This window comes from Limanda limanda, chromosome 6 (assembly GCF_963576545.1).
Source record: "Limanda limanda chromosome 6, fLimLim1.1, whole genome shotgun sequence".
Classification (NCBI taxonomy): Eukaryota; Metazoa; Chordata; class Actinopteri; order Pleuronectiformes; family Pleuronectidae; genus Limanda; species Limanda limanda.
In genome coordinates this window covers 29,747,971-29,765,664 of record NC_083641.1, presented here as the reverse complement: position 1 = coordinate 29,765,664, position 17,694 = coordinate 29,747,971, and the positions used below count along the sequence as shown (strand labels likewise).

The 17,694-nt window shown below is 44.7% G+C and overlaps 2 protein-coding genes across 2 annotated transcripts in view; both read left to right on the top strand.

Moving 5' to 3' along the window:
• LOC133003102 (synaptosomal-associated protein 25-like) overlaps nucleotides 1-5,977 on the top strand; it is a 12,954-nt gene extending 6,977 nt beyond the window's left edge. Inside the window, exons 5-7 of the mRNA XM_061072699.1 lie at nucleotides 1,536-1,682; nucleotides 3,655-3,799; nucleotides 5,832-5,977. Of these exons, the coding sequence (XP_060928682.1) occupies nucleotides 1,536-1,682; nucleotides 3,655-3,799; nucleotides 5,832-5,897 (358 nt within the window). The 3' untranslated portion in view covers nucleotides 5,898-5,977. The remainder of the gene's footprint in view (nucleotides 1-1,535; nucleotides 1,683-3,654; nucleotides 3,800-5,831) is intronic.
• Nucleotides 5,978-8,651: 2,674 nt separating this feature from the next.
• LOC133003107 (nuclear pore complex protein Nup214-like) lies at nucleotides 8,652-16,808 on the top strand. Its single transcript, XM_061072703.1, has 7 exons — nucleotides 8,652-8,715; nucleotides 11,004-11,272; nucleotides 12,357-12,451; nucleotides 12,730-12,877; nucleotides 13,968-14,135; nucleotides 14,239-14,292; nucleotides 14,842-16,808. Exons 2-7 carry the CDS (start codon nucleotides 11,131-11,133, stop codon nucleotides 15,630-15,632), a joined length of 1,398 nt encoding a protein of 465 aa, XP_060928686.1. The 5' UTR covers nucleotides 8,652-8,715; nucleotides 11,004-11,130; the 3' UTR covers nucleotides 15,633-16,808.
• The last annotated feature ends 886 nt before the right edge of the window (nucleotides 16,809-17,694 follow it).

Genomic DNA, 17,694 nt, shown 5'->3' with positions numbered 1-17,694 from the left:
TTCCTACTTCACCTCCTCCTCCTCCCATCTTCCTCCTCCTCTTCTCCTCCTCCTCCTCCTCCTCCTCCTCCTCCTCCTCCTCCTCCTCCTCCTCCTTCCTCCTCCTCCTCCTCCTCCTCCTCCTCCTCCTCCTCCTCCTCCTCTTCCTGCTCTTCCTGCTGTTTCTCTTCATCCTCCTCTTTATCCTCCTTATTTTCTCCTCTATGTCCTCCACCTCTTTTACTGGTTATTTGCAATCTCAATTTTTCCTACTTCTCCTCCTCCTCCTCCTCCTCTTCCATCCTCTTTTCTCCTCATCCTCTTCTGCTCTTTCTCTTCATCCTCCTCTTTCTCCTCCTTTATTTTTCTCTCTACGTCCTCACCTCTTTACTGGTTATTCTCAATCTCAATTTTTCCTACTTCACCTCCTCCTCCTCCTCCTCCTCTCTCCTCTTTCTCTCCTCTTCCTCTCCTCCTCCTCCTCTCCTCCTCCTCCTCCTCCTCTTCCATCCTCTGTCCTGTCCTCTTCCTCATTTGTCTTCTTATTTTCTCCTCCTCCTCTTTCTCCTCCTTATTTCTCCTCTATGTCCTCAACCTCTTTACTGGTTATTCTCAATCTCAATTTTTTCCTACTTCACCCTCCTCCTCCTCCTCCTCTTCCTCGTCCTCGTCCTCCTCCTCTCTCCCTCCTCCTCCTCCTCCTCCTCCTCCTCCTCCTCCTCCTCCTCCTCCTCCTCCTCCTCCTCCCTCCTCCTCCTCCTCCTCCTCCTCCTCCTCCTCCTCCTCCTCCTCCTCCTCTCGTAGAGCAGTTGGAGCGGGTAGAGGAGGGTTTGGATCAGATCAACTCTGATATGAAGGAGGCCGAGAAAAAATCTGACCGACCTGGGAAAGTGCTGCGGCCTCTGCTCCTGTGATAAGTAGGTTGTGGTGTGTGTGTGTGTGTGTGTGTGTCTGTGTGTGTGTGTGTGTGTGTCTGTGTGTGTGTGTGTGTGTGTGTGTGTGTGTGTGTGTGTGTGTGTGTGTGTGTGTGTTAGACTGGTCCACAGAATTCTGAGGTAAACATATGATGATATATACCATTAAAAGTTAAATGACACTACAGCAGAGTAATTATAATCTTCATCCTCCATATTTATATCTACCTCTTTATATTCAGTCTATGATATTAACCCACACGTCTCTGAATGACCTCATGAAGGACGCAGGGTTTGTTGCTGCTGGAAGGATGAACTGATTAGATTTTGATTGGTGGAAGGTCAAAGGTCAAAGGTCACTGTGACTCATAGCCTTGTGAACGAGACACGAAGGAATCTCTTCATATTTGGAACAAACTTTGTCCGTTAGTTACAGAAGCTTTCTTTAGTTGCCTGCTTGCTTTTCAGCTGTTTAGATCTCACAACATGTTTGACGTCATGTTCATGTATGTTATTGTTATCACACGTGTGCTGGGGGCGGAGCTGAGGAGCAGCCACAGAGCCTGAGTTCCTGTAAACACACGATGCACCTAACCCTAACCCGCCGGGGACAGACGCTCATGAGGTTTTTCTCTCCGTCAGACTCAAGGCCTTCGAGGAGAGCGGCGCCTACAAGGCCGTGTGGGGCGGAGCCTCGGGTCAGGACGGCGTCGTGTCCAACCAGCCGCCGTCGTCCCGAGTGGTGGATGAGAGGGAGCAGATGATCATGAGCGGAGGACACATACGGAGGTGGGAGGAGCTTTGATGAAGTGTGTTTGCTCTTCTTCACCACACACTGACATCTAATCCAGCGTCAGTGATGAGAGCAGCTGCTCAAACAAACCTCATCATCCTCTCTGCAGTTTATTACCACCAGTAACCTATAAATATGCTCTTTCATCTATTCTATTTCATTTCTATGATTTTATAAATCTGAATATTTTCCTATCATTTCTATATTTATAGAACTGTTGTTTTATAGAAAATAGAAAAACATTATTTATTCACTTCAGATGAATTCTTTTTTAATCTTTTAAATTCCTTAATGGAGAATATTTGGCTTGTTGGACACATTCCATTTTATTTATATCAAAATCCTTCTGGCACATCCATTTGCAGAACTACTGTATATAAATAAAATGTTTTTGAGATATGACTCGTCCCCTCTGTCCCTCTGTCCCTCTGTCCCTCTGTCCCTCTCTCCCTCTGTCCCTCTCTCCCTCTGTCCCTCTCTCCCTCTGTCCCTCTGTCCCTCTGTCCCTCTGTCCCTCTGTCCCCCCGTCCCTCTGTCTCTCTGTCCCCTCTGTCCCACTGTCCCTCTGTGTCTCTGTCCCTCTCTCCCTCTGTCCCTCTGTCCCCCCGTCCCTCTGTCCCTCTCTCCCTCTGTCCCTCTGCCCCCTCGTCCCTCTCTCCCTCTGTCCCTCTGCCCCCCCGTCCCTCTGTCCCTCTGTCCCTCTCTCCCTCTGTCCCTCTGTCCCCCGTCCCTCTCTCCCTCTGTCCCTCTGTCCCTCTGTCCCTCTGCCCCCCCGTCCCTCTGTCCCTCTGTCCCTCTGTCCCTCTGTCCCTCTGCCCCCCCGTCCCTCTGTCCTACTGTCTCTCTGTCCCTCTGTCCCCTCGTCCCTCTGTCCTTCTGTCCCTCTGTCCCTCTGCCCCCCGTCCCTCTGTCCTACTGTCTCTCTGTCCCTCTGTCCCCTCGTCCCTCTGTCCTTCTGTCCCTCTGTCCCTCTGTCCCTCTGCCCCTCTGTCCCTCTGCCCCCCCGTCCCTCTGTCCTACTGTCTCTCTGTCCCTCTGTCCCTCTGTCCTACTGACTCTCTGTCCCTCTGTCCCTCTCTCCCTCTGTCCCTCTGTCCCTCTCTCCCTCTGTCCCTCTCTCCCTCTGTCCCTCTGTCCCTCTGTCCCTCTGTCCCCCCGTCCCTCTGTCCCTCTCTCCCTCTGTCCCTCTGCCCCCTCGTCCCTCTCTCCCTCTGTCCCTCTGCCCCCCCGTCCCTCTGTCCCTCTGTCCCTCTCTCCCTCTGTCCCTCTGTCCCCCGTCCCTCTCTCCCTCTGTCCCTCTGTCCCTCTGTCCCTCTGCCCCCCCGTCCCTCTGTCCCTCTGTCCCTCTGTCCCTCTGCCCCTCTGTCCCTCTGCCCCCCCGTCCCTCTGTCCTACTGTCTCTCTGTCCCTCTGTCCCCTCGTCCCTCTGTCCTTCTGTCCCTCTGTCCCTCTGCCCCCCGTCCCTCTGTCCTACTGTCTCTCTGTCCCTCTGTCCCCTCGTCCCTCTGTCCTTCTGTCCCTCTGTCCCTCTGTCCCTCTCTCCCTCTGTCCCTCTGTCCCTCTGCCCCCCCGTCCCTCTGTCCCTCTCTCCCTCTGTCCCTCTCTCCCTCTGTCCCTCTGTCCCACTGTCCCTCTGTGTCTCTGTCCCTCTCTCCCTCTGTCCCTCTGTCCCACTGTCCCTCTGTGTCTCTGTCCCCTCATCCCTCTGTCCCTCTGCCCCCCCGTCCCTCTGTCCCTCTGCCCCCCCGTCCCTCTGTCCCCTCTGTCCCTCTGTCCCTCTGTCCTACTGTCCCTCTGTCCCTCTGTCCTACTGTCTCTCTGTCCCTCTGTCCCTCTGTCCTACTGTCCCTCTGTCCCTCTGTCCCTCTGCCCCCCGTCCCTCTGTCCCCTCTGTCCCTCTGCCCCCCCGTCCCTCTGTCCCCTCGTCCCTCTGTCCCTCTGCCCCCCCGTCCCTCTGTCCCCTGGCAGGGTGACAGAGGACGCCCGGGAGGACGAGATGGACGAGAACCTGGCTCACGTCAGCAGCATCATGGGAAATCTGAAGAGTATGGCTCTGGACATGAGCAGCGAGATCACACAGCAGAACGAGCAGATCGACCGCATCCAGGGAAAAGTACAGTGTCCACTCAACGAGCACCAGATATTAATATTTCATTATATATCATTTCATTTAGCCGACGCTTTTATCCAAAGCGACTCACAATAAGTGCATTTAACCCCTGGGGAACAAACCCAGAACAACAAGAATCAAGAAAGTACAATTTCTTAATTTCTTAAAAATAAAGCAAAACTACAAAGTGCTAACCTCAACATGCACCGAATATTAACCTCAAAATGCACAAGAATATTACCATCAAGATGTTCAGAAACAGAATCAGAATCAGAAAGTATTTATTGCCAAGTAGGTTTACACCTACCTGGAATTTGCTCTGGTTATTGGTGCATACAATGAACATAGAAACATAAAAACACAATAAATACACCACACATAAGAAAAACAATAATAATAATAAAAAAAACAATATATATTTACTCACTATTTACTTCTTATTTACTCACTTTTTCTAATATTTATACAAGGTAGCATTTATTTAGACAAATATATCTATATAAAAATATATAAAAGATATACAAAGTGACGTAAAAGGTGAAATGCACAATTCAAAAAGCAAAACAGTGAACAGTGTCAAATTGCAATATGCAATGTAATACAGTATAATATATATAATATAATATGTGTTAATTTAACACATATCACATGGGGTGGGGGCGGAATAAAATGTTTGTGATTTGAGCCATGTCCTATCTGCTAACATGGAGGAGGTGGGGTTTATCTATACTGCAGCCAGCCACCAGGGCGAGATCCAGAGGTTTAGACGTCAAATAGAATAAATAACTGATTGTGATATTGATTGATTGTAGTAAAATAGAAAAAATAAGTAAATAAATATATGTATATTAACTAGCTGTAGATAATTACTAGTATTATTTGTATTATTATATAATATATTACAGTTAAAGGTTGTCGTCCGTGTGTATTAAAGTCAGGAGGAGGAGCTTACGTCAACAAGCTGATTTTCTTTCTGTCACGTGACTGAAGTGTTAGATTTAATAGATTCTGTTGGTTCTGTTGGTTCTGATGGTTCTGATGGTTCTGTTGGTTCTGTTGGTTCTGATGGTTCTGATGGTTCTGATGGTTCTGTTGGTTCTTTTGGTTCTGATTGTTCTGTTGGTTCTGATAGTTCTGATGGTTCTGTTGGTTCTGTTGGTTCTGTTGGTTCTGTTGGTTCTGATAGTTCTGATGGTTCTGTTGGTTCTGATGGTTCTGATGGTTCTGTTGGTTCTGATAGTTCTGATGGTTCTGTTGGTTCTGTTGGTTCTGTTGGTTCTGATAGTTCTGATGGTTCTGTTGGTTCTGTTGGTTCTGATGGTTCTGATGGTTCTGTTGGTTCTGTTGGTTCTGAAGGTTCTGATGGTTCTGTTGGTTCTGTTGGTTCAGATGGTTCTGTTAGTTCTGATGGTTCTGATGGTTCAGATGGTTCTGTTAGTTCTGATGGTTCTGATGGTTCTGTTGGTTCTGTTGGTTCAGATGGTTCTGTTAGTTCTGTTGGTTCTGTTGGTTCTGATGGTTCTGATGGTTCTGTTGGTTCTGTTAGTTCTGATGGTTCTGATGGTTCTGATGGTTCTGATGGTTCTGATGGTTCTGTTGGTTCTGTTGGTTCTAATGGTTCTGATGGTTCTGATGGTTCTGTTGGTTCTAATGGTTCTAATGGTTCTGATGGTTCTGATGGTTCTGTTGGTTCTAATGGTTCTAATGGTTCTGATGGTTCTGATGGTTCTGTTGGTTCTAATGGTTCTAATGGTTCTGATGGTTCTGATGGTTCTGTTGGTTCTAATGGTTCTAATGGTTCTGATGGTTCTGATGGTCCTGATGGTTCTGTTGGTTCTGATGGTTCTGTTAGTTCTGATGGTTCTGTTGGTTCTGATGGTTCTGTTGGTTCTGATGGTTCTGTTGGTTCTGATGGTTCTGATGGTTCTGTTGGTTCTGTTGGTTCTGTTGGTTCTGATGGTTCTGCTGGTTCTGCTGGTTCCATGTTATCCCTCGGGCTGTGACTCAGCACTAACTCTCGTCTTCCTGTCCGCAGGCCGTCCTCAACGTGTCCCGCATCGAAGCGGCCAATCAGAAAGCCAACAACCTCATGAAGCGCTAGAGGAGGCGTCGCCCTTTCCTCTCTTTCCACTTCCTCCTGCCCGCGGTCACGATATCCGCCCGCTGCTCCACCGTGCCGCCGCCGCCGCTGTTCTTCTCTTTCAACGTCACCATGGAACTATCGTGTGACATTATTGCTTTTTGTATTCATAGGGACTCAGTTATTCTCAGTAGTGAGTGTTGCTTTCTGGAAACTTTCCATGGGAAGTTAAGCTCGGGAATTTTGGGAATTTTGAAAAAATTACACAAATTAAACGCTGAGCAATAAAAACATCATTCAAAACTCTATTTTAAAGATGTATGGAACGTTGAGTTTCAACCCTCCACTGGTCATTCTTCCATCACATGCACAGATAACTCCCAGCATGCTTCACTCTACAGCAGGGCTACTGAGGCCTGCTGTAGAGTGAAGGACTAGTCAGGTAAGTTTCCATGATATTACTGGGAAAATATATTAGCATGCTGATTGAGGATTGTTCATCTGTTCATCTAGCCTATTTCCATTCATTTATCCATCAATTGTAAAATATGTTTACAGACGATTCCAATTGTTTGGCTAACTATTTATATCTCTGGCATTGCATTAGTGTTTTTTTACAAACTTTTTTCTCATCTTATTCTACAGAACAATGCCACGTGCACTCTCTCATGTGTGGAGACATTTCACCCCATCCAATGTAGAAGGAAAGGCTGTGTACATTTGCAAATACTGTGCAAAGACCTATGTTAAGAATGACACAACGATGCAGAAGCATATAGTCAAGTGCCCAAAGTTTCCTCAGGGCTCAAATCAGCCTATGACACAACAAAATGTTTATATTTATGTCTGTATATGACAAGGTAAATACAGTTAGTATAAATTACCCACAACATTTCCAGTTTATTCCCGTGGAAAGTTTCCAACTTTGAATATTCCCGGAATTTTGCAACCCCATTCTGAATATATTCTGATGGGAGTTATGGTTTGTGCATCTTTCACGGCTGTGTACAAATACTTCATTGTTGTACTTTTTTTCTTGTACTCCACATTTTCAAACACATATCCAGATTTTCTCCTCCTCACATTTTCAAAACAGGCTCGTAACGTTAATGCATTAGAAGGAAATTATCAATCTGTTTTATTCTGCATCATCGAGCGTCGCCTTCCCAACATCAGCACCGACTCCAGTGTCCATGAGGAGGAGAAACAACAGGAAGTGACGACGTCTTTCTTCTTCTCTGGACTTAAAGCAGACTGCAGTCAACACACATGTGATCCTCCTGGACTATTGATTGTTTTTCATGTGGTTTAAGTGTAATTATCGTTGAACTAATGTAACTCGAGTCTGAGCTCGGATTCAGTCGATAGAGAAACTTTTTACTTTTATACTTTGAGTACATTTCCGAGCCTGAACTTTTACTGGAGTAAAGAGGTTGAATCAGTACTTTGATACTTGTACGCGAGTCGTTTTTTAACACAACTGTGTGTACTTGTACTCGAGCAGTGAACGTCTGGACTCGTGGTCAGAGTCGGAGCACAGGACGCCACGAGGAAAATGAGAACAAATCTGTAGAATATATTTAAAGATTTCATAAATCAGAGACATCACTTTGTTTCCCAGTGTAAACATCACAGTCCCCCCCCCCCCCCTCTCTGGAATCTTCCACTGGGGCTGAAACACGTGCATGATGCGCCCCCTGCAGGCCCAGCCGGGTACTGCCAAGAAGCAGGAATCACGTATTTGTCCCCAGATGAAGCTCTCTGGTGACACCAAGCGGACAAACACGGAACCTGCTCCACCAGCCGCTCCATCTTATCCTCTGCTCCGCGGCGACAGAAGATGGAGGAAAAGTGACGAGCTCTTATTTTCTAGATCTCACTTCATAACTTGTTTTAAACAGCAAAGATGGAAAATCATATCTGTGTTTCATGATGATCTTTGAGTTCCTTCACGTTCTGAGGACACGGTCAGATAGATAAACAGATAGATGGGTAGATATATAGATACACAGATAGATAGATAAATAGATGGATAAATAAATAGATAAAAAGATATATAAATAGATAAATAGATAGATAAATGGACGGATAGATAGACAGATATATAGATGGATAAATAAATAGATTAAGATATATAAATAGATAGATAAATAGATGGATAAATAAATAGATAGACAGATAGATAAAGGATGGATCAATAGATAAATAATTGGATGGATATATATGTATTTTATATTGTAAATATAGTTTACAATATACATGACTTCGAGGCCCGATCCAGATCAATAAGCTACACAACGTTGTGCGTTGGACGGACACACATCTGTCCTGATGTCACGTGTCATTAATCCAGATGCTGCGTGTTTGTGTTTAATTGAGTCGTTAATAATTATCTCCCAATAAGAAGCTGATGACCTGTGTTGACCTTTGACCTCCTGCTTCTCACGAAGCAGCTGAACATGTGTGTTTGTTGTCATGTGACTGTAAAGATGATAGTAATGACGTCACTGGTGTGTGATGCTGGTTGCCTTGGTGACCATCAGCCTCACGAAGGGGGTTTCTTTGATCCTGATCATTAATCAATCACATCATTAATTGATTGATTGATTGATTGACTGGCGGGTGCGTTGGGGGACCGGGAGAGCGCGGTGCATGCTGGGAGAAGGGGCAGCGTGGGGGCGCGCAGCCGCAGGAAGACGTTTGCGCGTTCCAGGCAGGAAAACAGAAAGCGGCGCAGCGGCGTCTGCGCAGTGCGCATGCGCAGACGCCGCTCTCGTCAGTCCGAAGTTTCGGGAGCCGACCCGCGGAAGGAGGGAGCGAGCAGCGCCATTTTCCTGAGGTAACGATCTCCCGGTGCACGTTCCCCTCCGTGCACCGGACACGGGCGCCTGCGCGGTTTGCGTTAAGTAGCACGTAGAGATACAACGCGTAGAAACGCACGTTTAGCTACAATGCGTGAAACGAGCGCAGCGGACGATCCTCCCGCGGGCTCGAGCACCGGGTCCCGCGGATCTACTTCCCGCGGCGGAGGGACCCGGTTCCTCCCCGGTTCCTCCTCGCTTCCTCCCCGGTTCCGGTTCCGTCGCGCACCGCTACCGACCCGTTAATGACCCGTTAGCTCTGTCGCGTTTCTCCGGGTTCACGTCGCAGCGGCTCGGGCGCGCGCAGCGGAGCGAGATGGCGGAGACGGTGCAAGCTGCTCGTGCACGCGCACCACAAAGGCACCGGAGAGCTGCGCGCTGATTGGCTCACAGCGACCACGTGACCGGAAGAGGCGCAGCAGCGTGCATGAGATTCAGTTTAAAAACTTTATTGATCCACTTAAATTCACAATGAGACAAACAGGAGAACACGTGACAGACTAAAGTAAAATAAAACATCTGAAGCTGTTTACCATAGTTTAACTTTACATGTGCATATATAGATATAAATGAACAGCAGTAGATAGATAGATGGATGGATGGATAGATGGATAGATAGATAGATAGATAGATAGATAGATAGATAGATAGATAGATAGATAGATAGATAGATAGATAGATAGATTACTTTATTCATCCCCGAAGCGAAATTAAGTCGTCATAGCAGCCGGTATATTTGAATACAATAAAATACAATAGAATAGAATAAAATAAAAAATATTGAGGTAGAAAGAATAAAAACAGAAACACAAGATAAATAGGTAGATAAGGTGCAGTGGCAAGATGATGGTAATAGTACTGATGATATGATGGTAATGTTATTGTTAGACAGTATATAAAAATAGTACAGTATATATAGTATATAATATAACATAATATATATTTATATATGATAGTAATTATACCAATATAATAGCAGTATATAGTAGCAATGGCAGCAACAGTATATATAATAATAATAGTAATATAATAATTATAACATGTACACATGTATACAAATGTGTATATAGACATATATACAAAGAATATACAGAGAGTATGATATAATATATGATATATAGTAGAGGTATAAATATAAGTATTTGACTATACAATAGATAATATAATAAACTATGAGTGTAAGAATATGTAGACAGAGTGTGCAAAAGACAATATTATTGTATAAAATTAAATGATATATAATATCAATATGGTTTATATTAACACATATCACATATGATGTGAAGTAAGTGTATATGGAGCGGAGTGTTGTACAGGTACACAGTGCAAGGAGAGAAAATGATATAATATAAAGTGGTAAGTTACAATATATAATAGAGCAGTTGTTCTTGTCGTTATTAGTTCATAATGATCTGATACAGTTTGACTTGACTGTGGTAGAAATTAAATTCATCGACAAACAAGATAAATCACAAATTAATACGATTTATGGGAAATATTAAACAAGTGTTTTTAAAGGTAATTAAGATGTTTTAGTAAAGTCTTCACTGTAAAACGTGGATTCATGAAAGATATTTCTGTGATGAGATAAAGATGGAGAACAAATCACAGCAGATCATCGAGCTCCTTCTTCGTCGTTGTTCTTCATCATCTCCTCTTCATTTGACATGTGACCAGCTGGGGGCAGTGTAGAGAACAAGAAGTTCTTAGTCTCTGAAAACTGCAGATTGGATTATGACACTAAAGCTGCTTCAGACTGGGATGAAACATTATGTCTCTGTATCTCATATCTCATATGTTTATCAAGTCCCCAGTGACCAACGGGTTCAAGTTCTAATTAACATTTATTCAAACAATATCTCTATGACTCGGTTCTGTCACAGAAAAAAACATAAAAACAGGTTTGTGTCTCATCAACAAACACACATTTATTACACACGCAGACTGAAATAAAACACATTCCAGAGCTTTGTCGTTCTGAGTCGTCAAAACAGAATTAGAGATATTAGAGATATGATTGGTCAGAGTCGTGTTGTAGACGTCAACTTTAACATGAAAGTCTCGACCAGCCACAGCAAACAGAGGAGAAGAAGAAGAAGAACGGCTCCAACATGTTTCTTCTTCAGGTTCATGTCACTGTTCTATGTTCCATCTGTTTCCACAGAGGAGACAACGATATCACCAGAGCTGTAGTTGTAGAGTTGTTGTGAGTCTTCCTCTTTGACTTTCCTCTCATTCGTTCTCTTCTTCTTCCTCTGTTTTGCAGACCCTCTTCCGTCCAGATCAGGACCCGGCGCTCCTTCAGACCGAGGGAACCGGACCCGGGACCAGAGTCGTACCAGCAGGAACCTCAGAAGACGACTTAGAGGAGCGGACGAGCGGGAGGTGGAGCCATGTCGAACTCATGGCGTGAGGACGATGAGGAGTTTAAGGTGGGAGGAGCAAAAGGAGGGTTGAGAACCAAACCGAGGTTCTCCTTCAACGAGGTCCGAGTGCTGCTGGAGGCCGTGAAGATGAACAGATACATCATCCTCAGTGAGTAGAAGGAACCTGTGTCTCCACTTCTTCTGTTTCAAAGGACTTTGAAACAGAACTTGTCCGAAGTAGAGAAGTAACGCGGCTCATGTGGATGGAAACACGAGTTACTGCCGGAGATGTTCTGACTAGGGTTGCAAAGGGGCAGAAAGTTTCCGGTAAATTTCCGAAAACTTTCCGGAAATTTTCAATGGGAAGTTGAGCTCGGGAATTTGGGGAATTTTGAAAAAAAAAAAAAAGCAAATTAAACGCTGAGCAATAAAAACATCATTCAAAACTCTATTTTAAAGATGTATGGAACGTTGAGTTTCAAGCCTCCACTGGTCATTCTTCCATCACATGCACAGATAACTCCCAGCATGCTTCACTCTACAGCAGGGCTACTGAGGCCTGCTGTAGAGTGAAGGACTAGTCAGGTAAGTTTCCATGATATTACTGTGGAACATATATTATCATGCTGATTGAGGATTGTTCATCTGTTCATCTAGACTATTTCCATTCATTATCCATCAATTGTTAAATATGTTTACAGAAGATTCCAATTGTTTGGCTAACTATTTATATCTCTGGCATTGCATTAGTGTTTTTTTACAAACTTTTTTCTCATCTTATTCTACAGAACAATGCCACGTGCACTCTCTCATGTGTGGAGACATTTCACCTCATCCAATGTAGAAGGAAAGGCTGTGTACATTAGCAAATACTGTGCAAAGACCTATGTTAAGAATGACACAACGATGCAGAAGCATATAGTCAAGTGCCCAAAGTTTCCTCAGGACTCAAATCAGCCTATGACACAACAAAATGTTTATATTTATGTCTGTATATGACAAGGTAAATACAGTTAGTATAAATTACCCACAACATTTCCAGTTTATTCCTGTTAGTTCCCGTTAATTCCCGTTAATTCCTATGGAAAGTTTCCAAGTTTGAATATTCCCGAAAATTTGCAACCCTAGTTCTGACGCCATCTTCTCTTCAATCAGACGAGCTTCACCTTCTTGTACATTTACCCTCTCTGCTTGGAACAGCCGCTGTAGAGGAACGTTCCTCAAACATGTTCTCTGCTTCTTCTCGTCTGCAGGGAAGTTCAACCAGGGCGTTTCAGCTGAGACCAAGAAACAGACGTGGTTCGAGATCACGAATCAGATCAACGGCCTGGGAGAGAATCACCGAGAGGTTTGTTTCTGCGGTCGTTTAGTTCAGTTAGAAGGAAAACTGATGTGATTTAATAGTGTTTCTCTTTTATCATCTGCAATAAAAGATAGATCAATTATTAAATTATAAATGATAATAAGCTTTGCACCCTGTGGTTCTTCACTGAATCCACTCTGTGTCTTTAATGTGCACACGCTGCTTTCTAAGGAGCTTGTCATGCTGGTGTAGGTTGTATCTCTCCAGCTGTGATCCATGCGGCCATGATGTCATACTGGTTAACGTGATGCGTCTCCTCACAGGTGCGTCAGATCATGAAGAAGTGGGCGGACCTCAAATGTGACGGGAAGCGGCGCATCGCCATGAACCGGAGCCCGAACCTGAGGAAGAAGAACCTGGGCCCCGTGGAGAAGATGGTGCACAAGATCCTGCTGATGAGTCCCAGTGGGGGTGAGTAGCAGGGTTCGTACGGTCATGGAAAACCTGGAAAAGTCATGGAATTTTAAAATGTGTTTTTCCAGGCCTGGAAAAGTCATTGAAAAAAATAATTTCCCAAAAGTTTTGGAAAAGTCATGGAAATTTGTTATATTCTTATTTTCATGTCGTTCGTTTTAGGGATGGGCATAAATACTCGACTATTGATTAATTGATCATTAAGAATTTCATTGATGACATGTTTTCATCGATAAACTATTGCATGTTCGCTATGTGGCAGGAGGTCGGAATATCCGAGTTGCCCTGAACGCAGCACAGCGTGTCTGTTAGCAGCTGGAGGAAGCAGCCCGGAGCTAAGCCTCTGCTGCTCGGCTTCATGTCCGCACACGAAAAATCGATCGTTAATTCTTCCGACGATCGATTAAGACAATTTAATCGAATGCCCATCCCTAGTTTTAAGTAATTCATACATTTTTAAAGAAATATGCTCAAAATATAAGCAGGCATACTTTGGTTTGTGTCATTTAAGGTGTGCTGTATGCCTTGGAATTCTCATTGTTAGTTTGAATACTACATTTTGTCACTTTTTCGCGTATACACCGAGATTTCACGCAATGTTCGGTCATGGAAATTTGGTTTAAAGTCATGGAAAAGTCATGGAAAAGTCATGGAAATCCATTGGTCAAAATGTGTATGAACCCTGGAGTAGAAGCAGAGTGGTAAACAGAAAACATCGCCCCCTGCTGGCGGGGCTGGAAGCATGAGCCCGTTTAAATCTAAAATAAAAAACACAATATTTAGAACATTAATTGTTTTTTACAGCAGAAAGTCGAGGCCTCTGTCGTCGACTTCATCGTGTTGAAGTCTTGAGACGTAGTAACATTGATCTACAAGATTTCTGTATTTATTCAACTTTCCGTTCTGCAATCGTTTATTAACTCACAGAAGCTTTAAGCTGAGCTGGTACAGATTTTAGAGACGTGAAGATTCTCCAGGAAATGACGACACAGGAAGTAAAAATAAAAATGTAAACACTGGAGGAACATCGACTGATAAGTGTCCTTGTTTGTCTTGAATCAAACCTTTACCCGCACGCTGTTCTCAGAATGTGACAGTGACCAGGAGCCTGACGATGACGAGGAGCTGTCGAAGCTTTACTCTAAAGGTCTGACGTCCAATTACTCCTACCTGGGTCTGACGGACAGCTCGCACTCGTTACCTGGAGGAGCCTCCTACGACATGTCTCCTCTGTCCTCACCGGAGAAGGAACCTGGTAAGCAGAGGAAACGTCCTGGTTCTGTTGTTTATCATCCACGGTAACTTTCGATCTGTGAGTCAGCAGAGAGGATGTGACGTCATGTGTTTATGTCCCACAGGAGATCCCTTCCATTCCTCCTCCGACTTCGACGTGGAGCTGGGAGACGATGGAGGTGAGAGCGAAGCACCGAGAACATCTCGCTCCTGAAACCTCAGCACTTTGAAAACTGAAACTGAAACTTCTCAGACTCAGAATGTTTCAGATTTCTTTGATAATCTGAAGGTCTTAAAGGTCTTGGTTCTTCCTGGTGATCAGATAAGTTCACACTCTGAACCCTCAGGAAGAAGTCCCACCTTTTTAGTTGGGCCTTTAATTTAATATTATTTGTTTTATATATTTATTCAATTAGTTAGGTCAAAGTTCAAGGTCACTGTGGCTCTTAAACAGTTCAATTTCTTTTTGAACTGAGTAGATTTCACTGTGAGCTGATGTGAGTCTGGAGGAGAAATGTGAGGAGACAGAAACATCGTTTAAAAGCTGGTTTCACTCGCTCCTCTTCAATCACTTTATTATTTGATATCTTTTTGTTTACCTGTGTTACTTTGGGTGTTTCCTCACTTCCTGTTTACGAGGTTTACGACAGCGTTCCCTCGATGGTTTATATGAAAAGTGACTTTGATCTCGATCAGGGAAAAACTAAAACATGTCTCTCGTCTCCCAGAACGAACGATGGACTTTGATGAGAACGAGGACTCCCTGTTCTCCTCGGCTCCCGCCTCCCTCCCGGCGCCCACCCCCCCCGCCTCTCTGGACCCCCTCCCTGACAACGCCCTGCTGAGGGTCAAGCCCGTCCACACCTACTCCCGGAGCAGCCAGAACCACATCCAGAACCACAACTACTCCAGACCGATGCCGGGTCCCTCCTCCTCCTCCGCGGCCTCCACCTCCTCCGGTTTCCCTTCAGCATCTGACTCCAAGGCCGCCGCTGCACCTCCTTCCTCGCAGTCTCCTACGAGCTCCAATGTGACTGGCTCCTCCCTCCCCAGGCCCCCCCCGGCTTCCTCCGCCAATGACTCTACCTCTGACCTTGCCTCATCCTCCATCCTCCCACCTTCCGCTCCTCCTCCCGCTCCCTCCGCTGCAGTCTCCTCCTCCTCCTCCGCTGCTCCTTCCTCCTCGGTCCACCGCGGCTCAGGCTCGAACCCGTGTGACCCTCTGCCGGCCGGGGCGTCCTCCCGCCGCGTGCAGGACAGCGTGGGCCAGATGGCCACGCAGAGCCTGCAGCAGCAGCGGGCCAGCCGGATGCTGCTGACCTCCATGTCCCAGTCCCTGGAGATGCTGGCCCAGTCCGTCCAGCTGCTGGTGGAGAGCCAGCAGGAGTTCGTGCAGGAGTCTCTGCTCCTGCAGAGGGAGACGGTGGACGTCCTGAGGGACTTCTCCAACACGGCGTTGACCATGCTGAGGGACAAAGGCAGCAGCGGACTCCATCTGGACCCGCCTCCTCGCTTCTGAAACACGCAGAGGAACAGACTATGAAGCTTTTCAGGAGCGAAACCCGAGAAGCGCCCGAGCCGAGGGCTGAACATCGTTCCTTCGTGTTGCTGCTGGTTGAGATGAGCAGCTGCTGAAACCCCCCCGAGCGCCGGACGGGTCGGTGCTGGAACATGGAGACACAACTGATATCAGTGGGTGTAAATGAAACATCATCATCAAGGTCAATATTATTTTATTTACTGAACGTGTCTGATTAACTGGGGAACTCATGAATTCACTCCACAGGCTACAAGGAGCAAAACCATTTAAAGACCAACCTCGATGGTTTATATGAAAAGTGACTTTAATCTCGATCAGGGAAAAACTAAAACGTGTCTCTGTCGTCTCCCAGAACGAACGATGGACTTTGATGAGAATGAGGACTCCCTGTTCGATGAGTTTATAGCTGAAGTTTGACTCCAGCTACAGGAGCCAACACGGAGCATTTCAACTGTAAAGTTTAACGCAGGAAATTCACTGTAAAAAGGACGAAATGACACCGAGATGAACGGAGATAAATCGAGCGACGGATGAATCAAGTCTTTCATCGAACATTTTACATTTACAGTTTGATGCAGTGTGTTCTTCCTGCTCGTTGAGACACTCTGTCTCCGACACGAATTAAACATTTAATTAAACAGATAACAAATCTTTGGTTCAGAGTTCCTGAGCCTAAGTCGTTTTGTAGAAATGAATTTTGGTTGATGAGCGATCAGGAGATGATTTAAAATAAAATATTCCTCAGAGCAGAAATCTTCTATTATGCAGCAAATGGAAGGATGATATTAAACGGACATTTTAAAGCAGGTGTGGTTAAAACCTGCTGCCGGATGATTGACCAACGAACGAGGTGGAAACAAGAATCTTTGGATTTTTTAAGGTAGATTTAATGTAGAATATGATGGAGCCACTTCCTGCAGGAAACTGTCCGACCTCTTCCCCTCATCAAACTTCTGATTCGTGAGCGTCTGACCAATAAAGAAACAAGTGAACGTGTTTTAATGAAGTTCTGCTGTGTCATCATTCACATGGAGACGATGTGCTGCTGACCTTTGACCTCTGCTTTGCCTCCTGAGCTGTTTGCAGATGAACTGTCACACGAGGAGGTTTCCTACAAACAGACCCTGACAATAAAGGTTTTATTAAATAAAAACACATCTGTTGAGAGTGCTTTCTGAATCTTGAGCAATTTTATTGAGATGAAACAGGAAGTGTCGAGTTAAAGTCCTGTGTGGCCCTTTTTATATATATTTAAAGTATATAAAGTTAAAGTTTGTTTCCTCATGGATTGCTTTCCCCTCTACATTGTCTTACAGGCACATTAAGGTGCAGCTGCAGGAAGGATCTGGTATTATAAATATAATACAAATTATTATTAGAGGTTTCTTCCAGATGCCAAAGTGTGGCATATTGTGGAAACCGTTGAGTTTCTTGATATTGTTTAGGTCTCATCTTCAATATGTAAAGAGCCTTGAGGTTATGAAGGTTATTAAGGTTATGATCATAGATTGTATATATAAACGTTATGATCTATAGAGATGAGGATGAATTGAAGGTGGATTTGACCTATGTGCTCTCACCTCTGGTTCCTGTGGGAACCTTCTTCTCTGTGATGCTGCTCCCACAGCCTCAGCATCTGCAAACCAATCTGCACCGGTCACATGAACAATAATTATTATAATAATAACAGCTTTATTTAAATGGCACCTTTCAAAAAAGCCGCTGAAAGTGCTTCACATCGAGGAAAAGTTAAAAGCAAGAATATGAGCTTCAGGTTTAAGAATTCAGTTATATTTAAAAAAAAAAATCACCTGTCAACAACATAAGGGAGTTGATTGACAGGTATATAAACAAAACAGCATAATTAAGCAAATTGTGACATTTCTCTTACTGAACTCATATTATATAATTCTATGATAGGAGACTTAATCAGTAAAATAACAGAAATCATACAACTGCACTTTTAATAACTTCTCAACCTTATTAAACTTCCTTTAAACCTCAGGAGGTTTGAACCAGTTCAGTCAGAAGAAACCAGATC